Genomic DNA, 22,126 nt, shown 5'->3' on the forward strand with positions numbered 1-22,126 from the left:
CACCGCGGATCCGCACTACATGCAGCGGGCGGTACCGCTGCTGCTGCTGTTCCTGTTAGAGCACTCCTTATCGTACGGAAAAATACCAGAATTGCACCGCGATGACACGGCGCGGATTCTTTTTTTTTTGGTGTCGCAGCTCGCAAAGGGATGACCCTATAATTCTCAAAAGGAACTGCGAGTGCGAAAAGGGGGAGGGGGACTGGGGGGAAGCTAGGAGGAAAAGGTGAAAGAGCCATAGGAAAAAATGCATTGACGCACCACCCAGAAGAGTGGAAAATTCAACCGGAGTGTGGGGCTCATGTACATGATACCCACTAAAAAAACCTATGGCTCTTTACCTGAAGGGAGAGAGCGGATAGTGTTGGATTTGAAGAGTTTCGGATCGTACGTTGGAGGGAAGACATGAGGGGGAAGGGCATTCCATAGACGGGATGTACGGGGAAAAGAAGTGGAGGCGAATTGAGCAGTACGATTGGAGGAAAGTTGGACAGAGTAGGGATGCTGCTTGGTACTTCTCTGGATTCCTCGGCGATCCTTACCTCATCGAGCCATTGCGAGCAGGAGATCAGCTCCTTGAACACGAAGGCGGACGCGATGCTGGCGGCCTCCCTCCTATACTACATTCGGAAAGTAGCTGAACACCAAGCGGCTATCTGCGATGGAGACGACGTCGTGCAACGAGCGTCTACCGACCCTACTCCTGGAGACCACCCGCGAGTCCGGAGACTCGAGCGAGACGATCTTTCGCACAAAATGTTTTCCGCTCAAGCCTCCGAGAGGCATGTCAATCGGTGATTTGCGACCGTAACCTGACCGATCGAAGCTCGTTTCCCGCCAATGACGTCTGAGTCCGGGGCTTCATCCCGCGAATACACGTCCCCTAGGTGCTGGAATCTCTCATGAAACCAGAACCGTGCGTAGCGGCACGAAGATCAGAATAAGGAATGCATTCCAGCCGCAGGATTCAGACAGACTGACTCCTCTTGTATGGTTGATGGTGTGGGTTGCAATCGCAGCGAAAAAATGTCGTCTTCGTCGAGTTGAAAGCCGGCGGCCATAAAAGCGTACTTTGAATCGTTATTTTATTATTCGCCGTTGGTCTCGTTCCTTTTGTTCGAGTCGTCGCCTCGACGGCGGGGCCGAACGATGAAGCTTTCAAGAACTTCTTAGAGACTGTCGATCGGAAGAAGTCTCCGCTGGTGGCCTCGAGCGATGCGTTGCTCAAAGATCGTCGTTCCGACATGTCCGTTTGTCTATACTGGGCGCTCGAAGCCATTTCGAGCATCCGATTCTCCGTGTCCAGCAGCTCTCGACGTTTCCATTCCCGACCCGGTCGTCGCCGTCCGTCGTCGGTCTGTCGTTCGGTCGCTTGCTTGGTCGTCCCTCTAAGCTGTACAATGACCCTCGCTCACAAACTCAATCAGCCGAGTGGGCCAGTGTCCCTCGTCATTGCGACCGGCGAGCGCAGGAAAGAACTTGAGAGAAACTCTGCTTGGGAAGAGTGGGCAACGCACTCGAGTCGATCTGCGAGAACACTCATTGCCCGACCGCACATCGACTCCAGAGAGATCGAAGTCGAATATATATTCTTATACATATATCCCCTTATAGGAGATTCCTCTGTAACCGGGAGACGTCTCGACAGCGGCGCGGCGTCGCGTCGTAGGGTTCGTCCCTGGTCCGCGAGAAGGAATTAAGAAATTCACTCTCCTTATGCTAATAAGCCGCAGTGAATCTGACGACATTCCCAAAATGGGTCGCATTCCCACCATCTGGAGATTTCCGGGAGTATTTCCTTCAGGGCAGGAGGAACTCACAGGGAACTGATTGGTTCCGTGAAGAGCTTAATTATACAGCCAGAATCCGATGCATAACATAGTTCTTACTCGTCGGAGAATCCCATCTGACTCGGTCGGGAAGTATTCCATGCTGAATTAAAATATATTCACGAGATGCATCGCACAATCGGACGCTATTAGCTAGGCAGCACCGGGATGCGGCGAGCGCGAAGTGGGGGAGGGGAAAGGCAGAGGAACACCACCGCGGATGCGGGCACCGGACCTGACGGACGGTAAGGCGCACCGATGGACGAAGGGGATACATACAGGGTGCGAACGGAAACGCCGAAGGCTAATTCTCAATCAGTCGGCTGTATTGTGGATGCTGTACACGGAACCGTTTCCAGCGTCCCGCGTCGTTCTGTCGCAGCATCGACGAATGCTGGTCAATAAACATGTGTATGTCAGCCCGTATGCAGGAAGTATGCTGATGTCAATTTGACCATATCATTCGCTTCCCTAGGATTCTCGGGACTCAATTTATCCTCCAATCACGTTCTCCGTTGGGCCGTGATCAAAAACCGGTCCGGTCTTGAAAATCGAACTCAATGACGAACGAAGGGAAAATTTCTCATGCGGATCCTTGGTTCCACACGGGCGGCCAGTGATCTCCTCGTTGGCCGCGCCTGATAATTTTCGAAAAATAATTTTCGTGCCCATACTGTGGGAACCTGAATCCGCTCACCTATCGGAGAAGTTGATTTTCCTCGCTTGCCTCTTTTGTTACACAAAGCGATGAGTCGGGGATTTGGCTCAATGGGAAATGGGATCATACCTACCGCCTTAGAGACGATCTACTCTCATCGGGGATCGCTGCCTAGAATAATCTGTTCTGCATGCATTCAAGACGGGAGCCAACTACAGCACACCAAGGCGCTAGCGGACTTCAGTCGGACGGGGAGAAAATCAGAATTTCTCGGAGCATAGCCTTCGACTTCGTAGGGATTTCAATCTGCCGTTAGAATTCATTGCCTCCGGACTGCCGAAACGAGATTTCCGCGGATTAAAGATTTCCTTCGCTCGGGGGCGCGCTATCGGGGATCCGTATCATCGGTCGCTCTCGATCATCTAACGCGCGGTTTCCAGACGCTGAACACGGGCTCTTCATGGATGTCTCATGCACTCCGAACATTCCCAGCGGATTCGGAGTGACTTCTCCGAGAGGGAATCCCCTGGAACGCGAATGTGCGCAGCGAATGGAATGGTGAGTTTCTACGGATGATCCTCCTCCTATCCCGGTTGTCTGCAAAGCTCTTGGTTTACCGTCTGGCATCAGACAGAGCGTATTGAAAGTCCTATGCGGAGAAGGTTGTCGCTCCGATGTATCAATAATGTGGGTAATGATGATGAATGTAGAATGATGAATCTACAAAATACTATCCGCGGGAATCTCTCTCGGGATCTGTCCTCGGGAGCAGTGCCCCATCGGTGATATCCGGAACGTCAAAGGTTTGGCTGTGTGGTACAGGAGTTTTTTTCTTCTGATTCAGATCGCGAGCTATGCATGCCATTTCCCCGAGGTTCAGTCGTCATCCAAGGCAAATCTCGGTGCTCCGATCAGAAGGATCGTAACCGTTCCGCAAACCGAAAATCTGACCACGATGACGCGGCGTGGAAAACACGATATATTCCCGAAGATCGGAGGATTGAATCCGAGGCGTTCTGCTGCTAGTCACAGAAAATGCAATTCGGAAGATTCGTGTATCTAAAAGGGAGAAAGTTCAGACCCCATGAATTACACTTTCGATGGCTCGAGTCAGAAGACGGGATTTTTCGGAAGGGGCGCCGAATCCCGCCCGGTCCTCACACCGCCACGTCACGTGATTGCGTCGGGGATTCCTGCTGGTCTCCCGATCAAACTCATGCTTTTCCTCGCTCATTCATCAAGTGATCCGCTCGTTTTCGTGGAATGCGTTTCATGTTTTATTAAAATAATAAATCGGTTCCTCAATTGTGATCGTCAAGTTCTAGAGTTCCTTTCGACGACTATATCAAAATAATAATCGATCACTAAGCGTTCCATTTTTATATACAGACCAATGAAATTATATCTTCCTCAAACAAGCGCGCGCTCCATGGGAAAGAAGCGTGACATCACATCGATCTCCGCCGGATTCTTCAATACCCAGAAATGACGATCATTGAGTTGTAGTCAATGCTCGAGTATGCCCTGTCCTCCACGGGATTTCGATCGACCCGGACCCCCTCCATGCCTACGTTGCCCCACGTTCGACGATCACCGATGACCCGTATCCGGAAGAAATATTATCGATTGCGCACCTCACCTTCCTGATCTGCTCCGATCGTCAGAAATCGGTAATTCTGTGCGTGACGTCCGCGTGGTCCGATGTCCACCTCCGCGTCGACTATCAGCTGGCGGCAAATAAATATTTGAATTATTGTAAGGGCAGATTGTTGGCCTCGATCGATGGGACATTGAAATCGTTGCCCATGGACGCGTCATTTATTAATGAGTCCCGGTGTCGAAAGCATTAGTATACCGTGATAAAAATGCTTGTAACCTGCTCCAGGTCCGTGCCTTTCATCGCTACATATATATAGTATACACATTCATTGGAGACGTTCACAACTTTAACTGCCGCCTAAACTGTACACGTCATTGGATTCGGGGAGGTAAAATGAACAGTAACAGATTTGTCAGCTAGGGAAGACTGTGGTTCTGCATCGTGGAGTAGTTCTGGGATCGCGCTTATATTATTTATCTATAAATTTGACTCGACCCAACGTTCCGCGTGTCTCTTGGGCATTGAATCCAGCGAAACCAATCAGAAACTACTTTCGTGTCCCGCGAGAATGAATAGATTCGACGGTCCGGTCGGCTTGTCCACGCCACGACTCTCGACAACGATGACGCGTTCTCCGATCTCGCAGCCCGGATCCGCGGCTGTGAAACCGATGTACTTGCTGTTGTCCGCCGTGAGGACCCGGAGTATTCTCGTTGGATCGCAGATCTCCTGGACCAGGTCCCCTGTTAGAAGACTCTTGCCTTGCATTCCTGTGGAGGAGAGAAGGAATTAAGTCAATCAGGTCGAAAATCTCAACCCGGCTTTAGGAGTGAGTTACAGCGAAGGTTATACGGAGCAAGCGTTCGGAAATCCTCCGTTCTGGACGGATATAAGCCCGAACGTGCATGGAGAGTCTCTCACCGTTTTTGTGGAAAGCGAGTACGGAGTCAGACAGGCAGACGATTTGTTCGATGTTGAAATCGAACTCCAGGGTATCGGGCCGCATCGAGGTCGATTTGACGCGCCCGCCGAGGTTCACGATCTTAATCTCTCTATCCATGCAGACCAACAGTTCGTCTTGTTCGAGTTGGAGCGCGCTGAGCGCGTTGCCTTTAGCCGGAACCATTGTTTCCGCGTCTTCGTCGTCTGGAGAGCCGGTCGAGTTGACGAGATTCAGGTCGATCATCTCGAGCTTCATGTGCTTATGATTCGATGTGGCGTGCGCCCCGATACAGAGGATCGGAAATTCGGCCTCCGAAGAGACAATCATTTCACAGAATCGAATTCGCGGCGGCAGCATCATCTCCACCTGTTTGACGTGCATGAATTTCGCCATTGGATTGTACCATTGCATGAGAAAAACTCCGCCGTGCTGGAGAACTCCACAGAGATATTTAAAGCCATTGTAGGGGTTTCGACCGACGCAACACTTGAGGCAGCCTTTCGTGTCCTGCACTTTGGCGCTGGTCGTGTAGCGTCGCGGAACGAGTTTCTCGGGAATTCTGTTCAACGAGAAGGCGGTCTGACCCTTTCGATTGTGTAAAGCGATTAGATCGTGCCGGAAGAGCTGAGCGTTCTTCCCCGACAACGACATGAGTACGTCACTTATCACGAACAGCCACGTGGTCCGCCGGGGGAAGATCTGGTCCAGACAGGCGTCTCCAACCTCCTTCAAATTCAGAGTGTAAATTCCTTCCTCGCAGCCTAGAATAATATGTTGATCTCGGGTATCGGGGTGGATCCAACTGGCGGCCGAGTTCACTTTCAGTGGGCATTCGTTGAAGATTTTCGAGAGACCGGCACCCATGTGCACCTTGGGCGTGGGCGGAAGTCCATTAGTACTGATCCTGCACGCCGTTTCTTGTTGTTGACCGTCTTTCCGATCGTCCTGTTTCTTCCGCCGTAATCTCGGCGGAGGCTCGGGACCTTCGGGAGACGGAGTTTCTTCGTCGCTCCGGGGCGGGGACGTCGCCGGTACGGGCGGGGGGAGAGCCTCTTTGTGATGTGCCCACTGCGAGTTGCCCATTAGCGATTCTCCCATTGGGAGGGTGGCCCTCTGTTGGAGTTCCTCTTCGACGACTTCGAGTAAACTCTTTTCCAGATCTCTGATCTGAACCTCCTCGTCGAGTCTCTTCGCCTTATCTCGTGGCGACGGCTGCACGGATGGCCTCCGGTCCTCTCTGCCCCGAGAATCCACAATTTTCTGCGGGACGTTGTTCACCAGCTCGTCCTCCTCTTCGTCGTGCTGATATTCGGCAGCCGTGGGATTTTTGACCCTTTCGATTAGGTTTGTGATGACTTCTTTGCTCAGCTCGCCGATCAGGAACGGATGCAGCAACATCTTATCGGCCGTCGGCCGTTTTTTCGGGTTCTTCGTCAACGCGAGTTTCACGAAACTGTGGAAGTCGAGAGACCACTTCTCCTTGTCCTTTAGAGTCGGCGCTTTGAAGCTCGACTTCGACATGAGGAACAGTGCGCGCATCGGATGCAGGTCGAACATCGGTGGCTCGAGTTCCGCGAGTTCGATAGCCGTGATGCCCACGGCCCAAATATCACATTGTTGATTGTAGCCGCCTTTCCGTTCGACGGCAGCGACCTCGGGTGCCATCCAGTACGGGGTACCGATGAAGGATTTCCTTTTCGCGATTGTCGTCGTGATTTTTGCCGAAACGCCGAAGTCGGCCAATTTCACGCCCCCCTCGTCCGTAAGCAAAATATTGGCGCCTTTCACATCGCGATGCATCATGTTCAGATCGTGCAGGTAGTAAAGGCCTCGGAGCGTTTCGCGGCACACGTACGCGATCTGGTTCTCTCTCAAGGGACCCGTGATATGGTAAATGTCCTGCAGGGAGCCGCCACCGCAATACTCCATGCAAATCCATAGTTTGTCGCGGCGAAGGTAACTGCCGAAGTATTTGACGATATTTGGATGGGTACATCCCTGCATCATGAGAATCTCTTGTTGTATTATGCTGAAGTCGTCGCCGGCTTCGAGTTTGATGACCTTGATTGCGGCCATCTCCCCCGTGCTGATGCGCTTCGCTTTGAAGACATCCCCGAACGTCCCGCTGCCGACCCTTTGAATGAGTTGGTATTCGTCGTGCGGGTTGCGACGAGAGATGTCCGCGTGGTTAGGGGTCCCGGAAGACGCCATGTTGATCGATCCGACGGCAACAGCAGAATATTGTCAGAGCGCGTAGTAGCCATCGCCGTGACTAAGTCCGAAACATGGGACTCCCGTGTCGGTGGAGGCACGGGCGACTCATTACCCTGCAATGGAGAGAAGGCCAACGATCACATTAGATATTTGGGATCGTAAATGATGTGACTTTTTCCGGGAGTTTCAAATATGGGATCTGTTCAACCTGGAACTGTCGATCGCAGGTTCTGGGGAAACTTGGCTCGGAACTAGCTCAGGGGCTTCGATCACACAGTAAGACGCAGAATAGCAGCTCGGGGATTCGGTTACAGTGTTCGTCGTTTATTTCTATCTAGCCGCTGCTCGAAGACAGATCTAGTATATAGGATGAGAGCTATCCTCCGAGAGGATGCTTGATCACCTAGGGTGATCTACTTAGGCTTCAACCCCTTAGACAGACGAAGGAGTTTCGATCGGACTTGATTGATGGTTCCGGAGTCCTCTTCGTCTAGCTAAGTGTCGGGAGTCTGGAATCGAAAGCTCACTATCTAATCGAAATCCCTATTCCTAACAGGATCATAATCAAATTCTACACAAACTTCGAACGGAATTCAACCACCTGACACTACGCACAACGCTTTGCTTCCGACGACGGCGATCATAACGACGACAACTACCGACGACTACTAGTCGCACAATGGCATTACGCTGGCGCCGTCAAAAGGTCGGATCAAACCATCTGTTGCAACGAGGGCTAAAGCGCGAGAACTCCACCGTGAACGACTTCGTTCGGAACACTGGATCTCGAACTCGAGCTATCGGAGGACTCGCGATAGGATGCACAGGATCCTTGGACGAGTATCACGTCTCCGGTGGCCCTGAGATCCCGCGAGCGAGCGGTATATTTCCGGATACCGCATCGGAATTCACCCGTGCTTTGCTTCCAGAGACACGAGACCGATTTAGAGACAGACACCTAAACGACATCGGGCGGGCGAGCCAAGCCTGGCGGATGGCTCTCACACGGCCCGAATCGAATCATAGAAGAGAGCTATACGTTTCACGCGGCCACCAATCAACCAAACTTTCATCGGTTTCAGGAAAGTTCACGAATTAAATACGAGGAGGAAAGGACGTGAAACGAACAAGAGAACAAGCGATGGAAGCCTCCACCGATACATCTGTGACAAAGTCGCGTCGTGGGCGTCGACGCCCCCGTAGGTTGCAAACCTCTCCTGGAATTTCATAACACCCCAATCCTCGAGCAATCGGAGCGCTGGAAAGCGCTGTGCGCTGCATCGTAAAATATCAGTGCTTCGAAAATACCATCGATTCTGAACTCAAAACCATCACAAGCGTCGACTGTGCGTCTGTCGGAGCGCTTACACAGAGGAACCGTTGTGCAACGATTGAGGATCGGAAGTGGATCGCGCGAGGCTCTCATCGACTGTTTGCTCCCGATGCCGCCATCACCAAATCGCGGATGGAAAACAAGACCGGACATCAACTAATTAGTGAGCTGATTCTCGTCGACACGAAAGCACATTCGTAGCTTTATTACGACGGCCGGCTCCCGGCCGCGTGGGAAGCCTTAGAACAATGGATCAGAATCTTATGGAGAGTTTACGTCAGGTGGGTATCTTCGTGTATCGCAACGCCACCCACATAAGGACAGCCGCAGATCATCCATAGGTCTCTACCTCTAGCCTCCGCCTGAGTTGCGATACCGATGTGCCGAATTTTCGATCGGAGAAAGAGCGACCCCGCACAGCTACCCGAAATGATGTGTGTGGACTCAAACTCTCGAAGCAATACACGAGACAACTGAATGCCCCGTCTCACGCGCGACTTAGTCTAAATGAAGGTTTGATTCCTCATGTGCGGGGGTATTTCGAGTTCGTGACGATCACGTCCTCGAGACGCTCCTCATACCCTCGAGCGTGGGATCCTAGAGTTCCCGATTTGCTCGTCGAGCTCCCCACTGGAGACGGAGTTCCTGGAGGGCGTGAACGGGGAAAATGCTCGTGATGATTCGACACCTTTCCCCGTGGATGAGTTCCGTCCTCGCGGAGAGCTCCGCAGCGACGGAAGAGACAGTAGGCTATCCCATGAGAATGAAGGAATCGATAAGCATTCGATATTTTTCCTCTATATAAGTCGTGTTGGAGCGGCTAGGTTCTTACGTATCGCGTTCACCAGGTGGACGGCTTTTTTTTACCGTCTCGAGCACGAAGAAAGAGGGGCGACCGAAACAAAACAAAATAAATCGAAGCGTGGCCACTAAATCACGCCCTCTTCACGGATGCACTTACAGAGACACCTGCCAGCAGACGGAACAACGGGATGGATTTAGAAACGATCCTTAGGAGTTATCACGTGAAGCAATGCTTTGTTCCAGTTCGAAATACATCTCCGAATCTCGGCTTAATCGCCCTCGAGAGTTCGAGTCACCCACGAACGTCGTCCGGTACCCCACGACCGATGAGAGCCAAGTCGCCGCAAATCCCGGCCAGTCTTCACCGTATGATTCCCGCTACGCTCCACAGTGGAATGACTGCTGACCATTGAGGCTCATCAAAACCGTCATAAGCGCTTGTCAGAGATTGGAGTTCCAATGATATTTTCTCTTGTCTAAAGGCCCAACTGGAAGGCCACACAAGCGGTAGTCAACGGTATAATTGAGTCGCTGTGGGCCTCTTCGAAGCTCTTCAGAAAAGCGGCAATTTACGGATTTTAACAGGTCGCTCGTAGCAGTTTCTACGCGGTACTCTCGCGACTTTGACGCCTTTCAGAGACCATAGCCGAAGATCGACGCCGTGCCAGGAAAGACAAAGTACCGCATGCACTTAGCAGCGAATTTAATTGACAATTCAAGTGATGGCGCTGAAGCCGCTTCACCGAAGTTTGTTTTCGGCGAGAAATTCCCTTCGGGATTCAGAATCCGACTAACAGGTTGTTCTCGGAGCCCCTTCCAATCGGCAGGCCATGAAGGAGGCTGTCAATATGAGACAAGACGGGATAATCTTCAACTAACTCACTTGTTCAAATGCTTGCTCACAAACTACGAACGTATGATGTAGAACGACCGAACTCAGCAACCTACTTCACTGCTGTGTGTGTGTGAGTGTGTATGTGTGTGAATGAGTGAGTGAGTGAGTGTGTGGTGCTGGTGGTGAGAACCGTCTCGTCGCGCTCAGCGCTAGTGATCTGTGCTGAAATTTTGACCGGAATCGGGCGGTCTCTTCTACCATTTTCGACATCGCCATCTTCCTCTAGGATCGCTGATGCCACCTCGCTCGGATGCCGTCAGCTGTGAGATCTGAATCAATCGAACCATCAGATCGACCGGTTTCGGGCCGGAAAGCCCGAATACCCATTAGCCCGAGAGCTGAGTCGGACCCCCCAATCTCAAACAGTTCCTCTAAGCGGGAGAGTTTGGAGTTTGGAAGATCGAGGTTGCGAAGCCTGAACGTGCTGCGTGGTCTGGAGGAACAACTCTCGGTCTTCTTGCTAATGCACCGACAAAAATATTTCTCCCCCTTCTTCTTATCGACCTCGTACATGAAGTCATCGGCCCGGAAAAAAGGATTCTTGCTGGCTGACAGGATCTCTTGGACACTCAATTCCATATTCACTTGGACCTTAACTTGAAACGAGTCTCTGAGCCAGGCAAGGAACGAAGCTCTCTATCGGACTCGAGGGAAAATAGAACGCTGATATGTTCCCCTACGGGAGAATGTGAAGTCGCTTCATCCGCGAACGTGTGTACAGGCAGTTCGATCTCTTGGGATCACTCTTTCGTCGTAAACAGAATTGGTACATTTGATCTACTCCGACTAACAAGCCGAAAGCAGAACCATCGCCCCAGTAGACGATCGATGGATCGGCCAGAATATGCATTAGTCCAAAATGTCGAACAATGCAGTTGTTCCGAGCAATTGGCCTGGAGGTCGACGTCCAAGTTCTTCGCTTGTGCTTGCATGACAATCAGCTCGCAGTCGTCGTGGGTACCCACGGAACGAATTGATCACCTAGAACCTAGATCACCCGGGTCTCGCTGAGGAGCCCCGTCGGCTCTACTGTGGCTGTTCTCGCTGCTCCCTAGGTACCTCTTCTGGGGATGGTAGGACCTGCTGATCAGGCGGGACTTCATCTCGCCATCCAGATGGGGTTCAATGAATATCTCACGTCGGTCCCGGCGCATCCCTTGCCTCATCTCTCAACGGAACCATCGCCAACTTCGCAAATAGGCAGGCCAGGAGGGTAGAAACGCGAAAGTTTCCGGATGATCCATAAATTCATTAGTTCGTACGGGCACGCTCCATTAGACACCTGAGAAAAGAGTAGAGCGGGATCTCGCCATCAGATATCAGAGCTGAATCGGAATGTCACAGGAATTGGGCCGCTCTTCCAGAGAATGGGAGCTGCTTGTTGACGATGTATGTCGAAGACGATCAATGTTGATCCCCAGCTCGCCGACCTCTGGGATCTGATTTTGAGATACAACTTCGGTGAGTCCGCCCATGAGTGTAGATCCGGACAAAAATGCCTGAGTTGCCCGCAACTCGCAAGGTTTTGTTGCTTCGAGATACTCGTCCGCGACGGAGTTCAATGTTATCAGTTCATCACTCATCAGAAGTTCCGCGACTCTGAGGTAGAGCTCGAAAGTTTAAGCACTATGAAATTGCGCAGAACCGATCGACGAGAGAGTGGGAGCAGTCGGCATCGCCAAGCTGATGGCGATGTCGAAAATAGTGGAAGCGACCGCTTGATTCCGGTCACTTTCAGCGAAGACCACTAGCATCATTGTATACGCACTTCCACCTTCGAGGAATTTCATACTGCGTGCTCCTGGAACGCACTTCCCATGGACTCAGCATGCGTACAATTTCACGCTATCATAAGCATACGTACCAGCGCAAGAATCAAACGTGGCTCGTCGCGCTACTAGTAGAGCAACGCAGGACCTGATCGGTGGAGATTCGTCTGCTAACGATTGCTTAGAGGAGGGAAAGCCTAAGCGGAAGCGGCGGGAAGCCCGACGACAACGACGGCAGATGCGGAGATTGACTCAGGAATTCCAGATATTTCCCATTCATTGGTTATTGCCGATACGCAAGAGCTCTGAATTAATTGGGTTTCCCGAGCAATTCAGGAACATCATCGCCGGGGCGAGCTCCACTGGCGCTCGTTGTCCCCGAAATTCCGAAGGCAAATCATAAAAAGTGTGGGCACAGCTAATGAGAAGGTCGGGCGAGTTAAGGGAGGTGGGGGAGCACGCAAGCCGCGGGATGATTCACTAATCCAAGGAGGGCTACGTTATGAAAACTTCGACTTGAATAGGCCGATTCATGGAGCCTGTCAACTTGAAAAGGCAGGGCTTCTACCTTCACGACATTTCCAGCGGAAGATCTCCGGCGCAGATTTGATCGAGCACCTCATAGAGTTTGATTTCAGAGGAGCTGAGGGGAATGTCGTGGAGCGAAAAAGAATTAGAGAGAGCTTGGATCGCCGTCGAATTCAGCGATTCGAGTTGGGATCCGTTCCTTCAAGTATCCGCGCGGATTGCCTCGCTCCTCCCGCCCGTGATGCCGATGATATCCACCTGCCTGATCTCGACACGAACAGGAAGGGAGTCGATCTCGAGGAGCTCCTAGATTACTGGTCCCCAACCTCCGTCACGCCGTTGAGCCTGAAGCGACCCGAATTCCGTAGCCTTCCCATCGGGAAGAATGCGGATGTCTACCTGTGGATCGACCCTGGATGCAAGACATCGTGACGGGCGAGACGAGAATGATAATAATCTCCTCCGTCGTCGAAGCGACTTCTGCACAATACCTCAATCGAAGAAAATCTCACGATAGGGATCGTGAATCTCGTGTTCAAGTCTCCCGCAACTCCGAACGTGGCTCTAGATCGGCCTCCGAGGGACGAAATGAAACGTTAATCATGTGAAACGTCTAGCTAAAGTCTTCATTATTGTTCCGGAGGCTGTTGGAGTGGAGAACAATCCCTCACGACGGTTAGTAAATATACGTGAAGGATACAAGCCGAACACGGAGCAAAGAAGAGATCCTCTGGACCTGGCGTTCGGATTATTATCATCTGATTGTTACTATTATCGGTCGGCAAGCCGCTGTGCTTCATGATCGTCGAACCATTGCTCAGGAGTGACCTCGGTGCTCGATGTTGAACGCCTGTCGTAGCCTATGGGATCGTTCGTCTCTGCGCTGTGCATGGTGGACGGCGACGGTTCCCGAGCGAGCCTGAATCAGCGAGCCTTGCAATTCAGATCTTAATCGACGGGTATGCGTCTGCTCGTTGTCGCTCTAAACGACGGAAACTCCTCCTGAGCGGAAAGCGGGAACAACACGACGACAGGTGCGGGAATTCCTCGGGAATCTCGAATTCTCTTCAATCAACGCCCACGGAGAAGAGCACAGACATCCGATACCATTCTCGGTTGCGAGCGATATCGGAACTTGACGCCGGCGCCTGAGGCTACGCTTCGAGCTAGCTGTCCCCCGAGTTGCGTGGAGAGGCAGACCATAACAAGTGATGTCATAATCGTGGGAAAATCGAACCAGATAGGTGAGTGAGTTCCGCGGTGCTTCTGTAGGATGATTCGATGTTCCAAGACAGGCGGCGTTATCACAGCTCCGATTTGATTCCCAGCACGGATTACGACCATACATACGGCCAACGAATCGATCGAACGCTCCGAGCGTGAACGACTCAACTGCCTTTATTCGCAAAGCTCGTCAGAGGGGGTTCTCTGTCGCAGATTCCATCCTCGTGACGAGATATCGAATTCGAACGAGGGGAGAGGAGACTGAAGCGTTGACTTCCGACAGGAGCCCTACCAGAGCTTAGGTCCACAACCGCTCCGGTCTCTGCGCGGACATGGCCTCAGTATTACCGCCCGAGGCCGCCGAGGATGTCCACCGCTCGGTCTCTACGCTCGAAACGCTGAGGAAAAAATCGAAATTCGATGAGCTTCTCGAAGAGCGCTGGAAGCGAGCTCCACTGTGGTACACACTCGGGGCCTTACCGAACAAGCGTCTGGAGGGAAACTACGGTTTCGTTGTCGAATTGAACGAGCAGCGAGCGACGAAGAGGAGGAAAGCCGAGGATATCCAGAGCATTCGGCAACCCTTCGACCCGAGCCGTTTCAACTTCAACAAAGTTAACGATCGCGAGATTCTGTTCCGAGACAACGAGAACGCGCTCATCGCAAACGTCGCTCCCTTGGGTCCGTGCCAAACGCTTGTTGTTCCCTCGGTGTCGGCTTGTCTCCCGCAGATTCTAACCGCCGCAGGTCTGAACCTGACTCTGGACCTCATGTTTCGCTCTGGGTCTCCGGACCTCAGAGGAGGATTCAATTCTCTCGGGGCTTACGCATCTGTTAATCATCAGCACCTACATCTGTATTACGTGCGGCATCGGATGCTTCTTGAAACGATATTCGCAGAGCCGATCGGACCGAAGCTCTTCTCGCTCAGCGATTACCCCGCCAGAGGCCTCCTGCTCGCAGTCACATTCGATGACCGATCGAGCGTGGAATTGCTCCTACACGTGACCGACCTCCTGCTAGACAGTGACATCGTCTTCAATATCTTCCTAACGCGAGGCTCTGCGCCGGGCGTGCGTTATTTCTGTGCGCCAACGACATACGAGGTCATCCGAATATATCTGTGGGCGAGGAAGCCCCGGATGGGAGTGAAAGACTCTACTAAACTCAATCTGGCCCTCTCCGAACTTGGTGGGCACATTCCTGTCAAGAGCCAGGAGGCATACGACTCGATTTCAGAAAAACACATAGTTGAGGAGCAGAAATTACTATGCGACGAACCCTTTGAGCAGATGCGAAAACTATTGCAAGACAATAAATTATTGTTCCCCTAACTCGATGTTATCATCATCTCATCATCTTCACCGCTACCTAGGGCCGCCACGGAGGTCTAATCAGGGTATCACGAGCAATCCTGTTGGAACGTCTCGGACTCTCCGGGATTTTCCGGCATGCTTTCTCGTGATTGAGCAAATCTACCTTCATCTTGCAGATATGTCGTTCTTCAGGAGACCTCTTCATTATGTATTCAAAATCGCCGATCGCAAGGCTACCATGGATTTTTATATGAAAATTCTCGGTGAGTTCCGATCACCTTGAGAATTCCTCTCAAAACAGAAACCCCGAACTACGATCGATAATTTCCCAATGGCTCTTCAGGCATGCGTGTGTTGCGACATGAGGAATTCGAGGAGGGTTGCAAGGCGGCCTGCAACGGCAGGTAATATATGTATCTATTAATACGAACCAGTCTGCGGGCCGTGGCCAAACAGAGGAGAGGAATTTCGTATAACCACTAGCTTGGAATTTTCCTCGTAGATACGATGGTCGTTGGAGCAAAACCATGATCGGTTACGGATCAGAAGATTCGCATTTCGTCCTGGAGTTGACGTACAATTACGGGATTCCGAAATACAGGCGGGGCAATGAGTTCCACGGTATCGTCATCCAAGGGGAGGATATCGTTGAAAGGTAGGAGGCACTCTGTGGCTCGACATGGGAGATTTTCGCCGATCCACAAACCAACAAATAAAATTCTGTTCCCATATACATATTGTAGAGCGAAAGCTGCCCAATATCCAGTCGATGAGGATGACCACGGACAGACCTTTTTGGAAGCCCCTGGCGGGTATCGTTTCTATATTCGATGTGCTCCATCAGAGGGTGATCCGGTGAAACAGGTAAGACATGGGATTTGTATGCGTCGATCATGATCGACGACAATGAACATTATGAATAATCATTATTGTCCACTCAGCGGCAGCATTCTTCACCTGGAAGAGCTCTTGGCTCGGGGATCTCCCGCGTTCAAGATCAATTATCGTACATATGTCTTGTTCAATTTGGGTGCCTACCGCATTCCCTTCACTCGCAGGTCATCTATAATAGCTCCTGTATTGAACAGACAGAGCGCTTCTGGAGGAATGTCCTCGATCAGCCCGTAGAGAAGGGAGAAAACTCTATCGAGGTCTCCACTTGTCTCGAAGGTTTCACTCTCAAGTTTCAAAAGCTTCCATCTTCCCTCGATCGAGGGGAAGCGTTCGGTCGAATCGCGTTCTCCTGTCCAAAACAGAGTATACCGGGTAAGTCGCATCTTTGTTTTTCCGTTTACCGGGTAGAGACGACGGCTCCCTAGCCCCGATGTCCACCATCGTCGGCGAGGTATCTCACGATTCTTGAAATTTCTTCTCCTTTTACAGAAATCGAGAGTGCAGTGAAAGCGGCGGGGCTTGGGTCAATTATCACTCCCCTAATCAGTCTCGACACTCCTGGAAAAGCGACGGTACAAGTTGTCATCGTTGGCGATCCAGATGGTCACGAAATCTGCTTCGTCGGAGATGAAGCCTATCGGGAGCTTTCGCAAGCAGACCCCGGCTCTGAACAGGTCCTGTGGAAGAAAGTCGAGGAGTTCGAAGGCTGGAAGTCTTCCGGCACACGCTTCTAGTGCTTCATCGAGGACCTTGGGAACGCTGAACGCGATACTCACATCCTGAGTAAATGCTGGAGCTCTTCAATCCATAATCGCTGGCGATTGATCGGATATCCCTTCGATTCATCAGCTGCAATTTTCCCCACCAAGTGTTCAAAGTCGATAATGAGATCTGAAGGCTCGCGAGCCCGAGGGGCCTGAGAGTCAATGGCGTGTTCGATCATGATCCGTCGATGTTATTTTTCCCAAGAACGCTTCTTCCTTTCTCTCTTTTTCTTATTTCTTGAGTCTCGGAATAAAACACCTTTCTCATTTACCTGAATTAAAGTCGACCCAATCTCTTGCCGAAGTCTCGGATTGTAGATCTTATCGGAAAGCGTTCGGCATTTTGGCTGGAATTCGATCCTGGCGAGAAAGCGCGGTTCTGAAATCCGAATGGAGGATCAATGTCTGAGGAGGAATGTTCCGAATAAGGCTTCCGGAAATCTTATCGGAGTTGGGTCACTCCCGGAAGCAAACGGCCGATCTTCGATATCGATCGGCAGCAGTGAACTCTCACGCGCGGACTGATCCGTGAATATCTATGTAGAAGTCGGTTTTCGGTCGGCAATAGAATCGTCAATCGATTGCAGGGCCATATTCTCCGATCACCAAGTCAGGTCGGGAAGTAACCCAATGTTCACTTACTGATGCACACATCCGCTGCTCCATAGAGGTAGCTCGAGGTCCCCTGGAAAGAAGCGACACTGCGCACCCACGTCGGCCTACGTCGACGTGACGACCGGAATTTCAACGTAGACGCGACTCTGCGTGTCATGAGAATGTGCGGGACGAGCTCGGTTGCAGAGCATGATGCAGACTGAAAATCTTTTTGCGGACCATGATTTCGAGACAGATGCCTTCGCAAGGTCTTGACTCCGTCCTCGGTAGATTCCTCAAAACGCCGACCCACAAATGGAACCCGCGGTGATCTGTAGAGCATTGTTCGCCCTCGTGAACGCAACGTCATGGTCGTTCGTATACTTCGAGGACAGGTGGCACGACGATATCAAACGCAGTTCCTCTCGTCTGACCGAATTCATCAAAGCCCCCGAATGCGGGAAACAAACGTCAATAGTCTACAGCCGCATCGACGATCTTCGGGACTTCGCCGTGCAGTCTATGATGAAACGGCACTGGATTCTGGTGATCGTTCTGCACATGACCGCTAGTCAGACCCTGAAATTCCAAAGTTACGCGAGCGACCTACCCCTATCCCGTTGGCTGTTCATCGAGGAATCCTACCACGATCTCTCGTCTGAGTCTGAGGATTCTTTCGCGAAGTGCATCAGTTCCATCGCTACTCCTCAAGGATTCAGCTTGCCAATCGACTGGAGGAGCTGCACTCACGAAGTCGTCGCCAACGTGGAGCCGGAGTCCATCAGGTTTCGACCGAGCGAAATCGTCAGCGCTTGTGACGATCTCTGCGTGGAGTTTGAAGGTATCGACCACCTCACACTCCTCCCGAGAGGTCTCAATCTGAGTGTTTCGGACACTCGATACATCCACGGTCAGGTGAAAACGAGTGGAGCTCTGATGAACCAGGAGATTTTCGAAATGCAGCGAACTCGAGTGGCAGACATCAGTCTTCGTTTCATCGTCATGAGCTACAGCCGTCTTTCCAAAATTGACTTCTTCAACGCCGTATACTGGGCATACGTATCGTTCTACACCTGTCGACAAGCTGATGCACGCGCCGGTTTCGCCGGTCTGATCAGCGTTTTTTCTGGGAAGGCATGGCTCCTGCTTGGAACCCTCTTCCTCGCCTGCATCGCATTGGGAACTTTATTCTTTGCTTTCGCAGACATACTCGACGTGTGCGTGAGAATGTTCCTCCAGCAACCCTGCGACAAACCGTTCTTGAACCTAATGATCGCCCATTTGTTCATAATTCTCGGCACATTTGTTATGTCATCCGTCTTCCGCCAGGCGTTGCTCTCCTACCTCAATGTACCCGTTTCGTCAAGTCTGCAAACTATAAAGGATTTCGAAGACGCCCTCGAAAGTGGGGGCAGGTACAAAGTTTGTATCCGAGACAATGACTACACCACCGAGCTGCTGAATTCTGGCGCTTTGAGCGCCTATCGGAAAATCCGCAAGCTCCAGGCCGAGAACCGAATCATCAAACGTCAGACCGAATTCGCCTGTCAAATCGAAACGTGGCGAGAGTCTGTGGTCAGCGTGTTTTTGGATTGCAAAAAGTGCAAACTCGATCCGTTTATTTCCCCGGGAAAAGAGCGTCTGGAATATCTGATCAGCTCATTCACGGTGGCTCCCGATTACCCGTGGAAGCGACGCCTGGACCTCATCATCAGGAGACTATTCGAGGCCGATTGGTTCGGAGATCACGCAACTCGGAACGCGCTGAAAGCACAAGCAGGAGAGAAGGAAGCTGTATATGGCGAGGATATTCTCGAACTGAACGATGTCTGGCCGATAATGCTAATACTGATCGGCGGCTATCTCCTCGCAGCCGCCGTCGAAGTCTTCAATCTAATTCAAAATCGGGTCAGTCCCCGGGAAGCAGTTCCTCCAAGACCCCAGAGCTGCTCCGCGACTCAATTCCACAGACCTCATCACTCCGATTTTTACTACCACCGATTCACGACTCGTCATAGCCCGATCTTCGGCGAGCATCGCAGGCGAAGGAATTTCAATCTGACTGTGGGTCGAAGGTACAAATTATTATCTTGGAGATCGCCTCGCATCAACCCAGTAATCCCAGACAAAGACGGAGATGCCGTCCACCTTGAGTAGTTCCTCATCTTGTCGCGACCCGGCCCAGGGAAAGCAATAAATTGAACTTTCCCGAATGCCGTTCGATATCAATTCTGCGGGTCTGATTCCTAGGCAGTGACAGCCAGTTTCCGTGGTGTAGTGGTTATCACGTGCGCCTCACACGCGCAAGGTCCCCGGTTCGATCCCGGGCGGAAACAATATTTTCCTTCCCCCCCTCCCCGATCTGAAAAGGCCCCCACCAACGTCCTGTCGGGTTTCTGAAATCTCGCTTAGCGACTTTCGAGACGATGAGAGCGTACGTGCATCGCAGTCTCGGCTGGTGACCCTTTTGAGAGAGAGGTAAGCCTCGAGGGTAAGGGCTCACTGTTTACCCCGACGGCTTCGCAGAGGACAACGTGATATACTCGAAGAGTGAACGGACGCCCGACTCAGGACATTCTTAAAGGTATTTCAGTGGATGACAGAGAAGGATTGTCTCAAGAGACATAGCAATGTCATTGAATGGTCCATCGACATGCGGCTTTCTAATCCCGATCGGGACTCCGGAGACCATCGGATAGTGCCTTCCATTCATTAAGAATTTGAAGTCTCCTCTCTGCGTTTCGAGAGTACTGGTGTACAGCGAATATCGGAGGGTCGGAGCTCGAAACTGCCGAACGGCAAGCTTGGGCGAGAAGGGAATCTCCGATGGGACTGTCGAGTGGGAGTGCCAGAGTGATGCTCTCGACTCTCGACCAAATCGATGCAGTGGACAATCCTGCCCGGTGCGCTCAGGCGCCCATTCCTTTAGATCTACTCGAAAAGCTCGATTCCCTCTCTCTTTGTCGAAAGATATCATCTGTTGTTGTCAACAGACACTTGAGCAGCATCTGATTGTCAGTGAAGGGACTGCAACGCCTCCTCGACAATATTATGACTTTCACGCGCGGTGGCGGATTCTTCGCGCGAGAGGCAGGTCAGAGATCGCACTCCCTTCATGGAATTCATTTTTATTGGCCCTGAGCGGACAATCACTGAGGGATGGCAAGAAGACTGTCATGCATACAGGTAGTCAATGAATCAAAGCGTTTTTCATCGTTCGGAGGAGTTTCGAATGGTAGTGGTCGGGTCCCCAGATCACCTGGCTCCGCTGTTCCGCCAAGACCAGCAAGGCGGTGAACTCGAAGTTGTGTTCATTCTGAGGTTTGTACCAATCAGCATTGAGAGCCGCACTGAAGACTTGGCAAAGAAGGTACAGTGTGTGAACCGGAGCGACCCTCATTTTATCGTAAACTTCGAGGATCCGGTATCCAACCAGGGCCGCTTCTTCGTACCGTGCCAGTGTGCCACAGAGTGCGAAGAGCCCGGCGTTGAGACTCAGCTGCACGTAATCGTTCGGAGGTAGTTTTCGAACGCTATCCATTCTGGACATTTCTAGAAGCCCCGAATATTTCGTTTCGCAGTCCGCCGTATTCCGGAGAGACTCGACCTGCGACGCCAGCCCTGAACCACCGAGATTCGTTACGACTTCTTCTCCCACGCACCGTTGGCAGCAGCAGTCGAAGAAGTAACGCTCCCTCAATTGTTCCCGACGAGCATCTCGGGGCAGGATGAAGGACACGTATCCGATATTAAGCTCATGCGGACCTTTTATCTCGACGTTCTCCAAAGCTTTCATGACGAAATCGCGACCGTGGAAAAAATACGTGATCTTAGGGTTGGGGGAGCACGAATGATCTACGATTGACCCGCCGAGATACAGAGCGCACCCCATCGGTCCATCCCATGAAGTGACTTGATGTGTGTTGATATCCATTTTGAGGAATATCGTCACGAGCATTTCGAGCGACGGCCGATCCATTCGAAGAAGGAATCGATTCACCTGATTGGGAAAAGCATCGGAATAATTTCACTCCCGAAACGGTCCGTCATCGACGAGAAGACTGAGATTTATTTGAGAAATTCGAAGTGCTCGCATAAGATATCTCGACCCCGAAAATTTACACCAACCTGTAGGCCTATCTCTTTCTCGATCCGTTCGATGTATTCGGAATCTCTCTCGTCGCGATGCGTCATTAGGGAGTCGAAGCTCCTCACCGTCCCGAGTACCGATTCCTCGGAGGGACTAGCTCGCTCCCGTCGCACTCGGAACCAAATTCGGCATAGGAGGCGAGTCTCCGCATCCGGAACCCACGGATGCGAGCGGGATAGGGCCTCGCATTCGAATTTGTGGTCGTCCGAATCACTCTCCTTCAGAATGCAATGAGGAATTATGAGGGAAAATGATAATATTGCAAATTCCAGAACTCGTTAAAATTCCCATCGAGCCCGTCGGGACATCGAGTTATGAACGAGTCAGCATCATGTATGGATGTCTTTGACGAGAATTTCAATCAGGATCCAAAATTTTTTTGTGGAGGGAGAGAAAGGATTCCCCCCGGAATCGTCACCTGACACTGATCGCTGCAGTAGAAGACCGTGGAGCAAGCGCTGCATTTCTTGAGCTGTGGTTTGCACGTCAAACAATACGAGCAAGCTTTGCTCAGGAACTCCGTCTCCAGAGCCGCTCCATAGGGAGCGCTTCTCAAAATTATGTCACCAGCACAGAACTGCATCTATGTCGGTCACTGTATCGTCGAGCGC

At 51.6% G+C, this 22,126-nt stretch overlaps 4 protein-coding genes and 1 non-coding gene across 5 annotated transcripts; 3 read left to right on the forward strand and 2 right to left on the reverse strand.

The window, feature by feature from the left end:
• Nucleotides 1-4,580: 4,580 nt before the first annotated feature.
• On the reverse strand, nt 4,581-10,324 carry hppy (MAP4K3-like protein hppy). The gene is made up of 3 exons (XM_003737754.1): nt 10,265-10,324; nt 5,009-7,357; nt 4,581-4,857 (listed from the first exon to the last, which is right to left on the reverse strand). The coding sequence occupies exons 2-3, from the start codon at nt 7,239-7,241 to the stop codon at nt 4,628-4,630; spliced, it is 2,463 nt and encodes an 820-aa protein (XP_003737802.1). The 5' UTR covers nt 7,242-7,357; nt 10,265-10,324; the 3' UTR covers nt 4,581-4,627.
• A 3,430-nt stretch (nt 10,325-13,754) lies between these two features.
• On the forward strand, nt 13,755-17,006 carry LOC100900857 (glyoxalase domain-containing protein 4). The gene is made up of 7 exons (XM_003737755.2): nt 13,755-13,817; nt 15,290-15,376; nt 15,457-15,517; nt 15,616-15,768; nt 15,857-15,977; nt 16,172-16,379; nt 16,497-17,006. The coding sequence occupies exons 2-7, from the start codon at nt 15,292-15,294 to the stop codon at nt 16,739-16,741; spliced, it is 873 nt and encodes a 290-aa protein (XP_003737803.1). The 5' UTR covers nt 13,755-13,817; nt 15,290-15,291; the 3' UTR covers nt 16,742-17,006.
• On the forward strand, nt 13,813-15,131 carry LOC108864392 (GDP-D-glucose phosphorylase 1). Its single transcript, XM_018639939.1, has one exon. It carries the CDS (start codon nt 14,130-14,132, stop codon nt 15,129-15,131), a length of 1,002 nt encoding a protein of 333 aa, XP_018495455.1. The 5' UTR covers nt 13,813-14,129.
• Nucleotides 17,007-19,628: 2,622 nt separating the features above from the next.
• TRNAV-CAC (transfer RNA valine (anticodon CAC)) lies at nt 19,629-19,701 on the forward strand. The gene has a single exon. It is a non-coding gene; the product is annotated as a tRNA-Val (tRNA).
• An 854-nt stretch (nt 19,702-20,555) lies between these two features.
• LOC108864393 (N-lysine methyltransferase SMYD2-like) lies at nt 20,556-22,098 on the reverse strand. The gene is made up of 3 exons (XM_018639942.2): nt 21,934-22,098; nt 21,494-21,733; nt 20,556-21,365 (listed from the first exon to the last, which is right to left on the reverse strand). The coding sequence occupies exons 1-3, from the start codon at nt 22,096-22,098 to the stop codon at nt 20,556-20,558; spliced, it is 1,215 nt and encodes a 404-aa protein (XP_018495458.2).
• Nucleotides 22,099-22,126: the final 28 nt, after the last annotated feature.

Source organism: Galendromus occidentalis, unplaced genomic scaffold (genome assembly GCF_000255335.2).
Source record: "Galendromus occidentalis unplaced genomic scaffold, Mocc_1.1 scf7180000075612, whole genome shotgun sequence".
Taxonomy (NCBI): Eukaryota; Metazoa; Arthropoda; class Arachnida; order Mesostigmata; family Phytoseiidae; genus Galendromus; species Galendromus occidentalis.

Bases quoted from the DNA above. Each gene is read 5' to 3' on its own strand.
- LOC100900857 (XM_003737755.2), top strand. From the start codon at position 15,292: ATGTCGTTCTTCAGGAGACCTCTTCATTATGTATTCAAAATCGCCGAT. The intron at 15,518-15,615 runs GTAATATATGTA...TTTTCCTCGTAG, and splicing joins AAGGCGGCCTGCAACGGCAG to ATACGATGGTCGTTGGAGCA. The intron at 15,769-15,856 runs GTAGGAGGCACT...TACATATTGTAG, and splicing joins GGGGAGGATATCGTTGAAAG to AGCGAAAGCTGCCCAATATC.
- hppy (XM_003737754.1), bottom strand. From the start codon at position 7,241: ATGGCGTCTTCCGGGACCCCTAACCACGCGGACATCTCTCGTCGCAAC. The intron at 4,858-5,008 runs GTGAGAGACTCT...TCTCCTCCACAG, and splicing joins ACTCGCTTTCCACAAAAACG to GAATGCAAGGCAAGAGTCTT.
- LOC108864392 (XM_018639939.1), top strand. From the start codon at position 14,130: ATGGCCTCAGTATTACCGCCCGAGGCCGCCGAGGATGTCCACCGCTCG.
- LOC108864393 (XM_018639942.2), bottom strand. From the start codon at position 22,098: ATGCAGTTCTGTGCTGGTGACATAATTTTGAGAAGCGCTCCCTATGGA. The intron at 21,734-21,933 runs GTGACGATTCCG...TGCATTCTGAAG, and splicing joins ACTGCAGCGATCAGTGTCAG to GAGAGTGATTCGGACGACCA. The intron at 21,366-21,493 runs GTTGGTGTAAAT...TTTCCCAATCAG, and splicing joins AGAAAGAGATAGGCCTACAG to GTGAATCGATTCCTTCTTCG.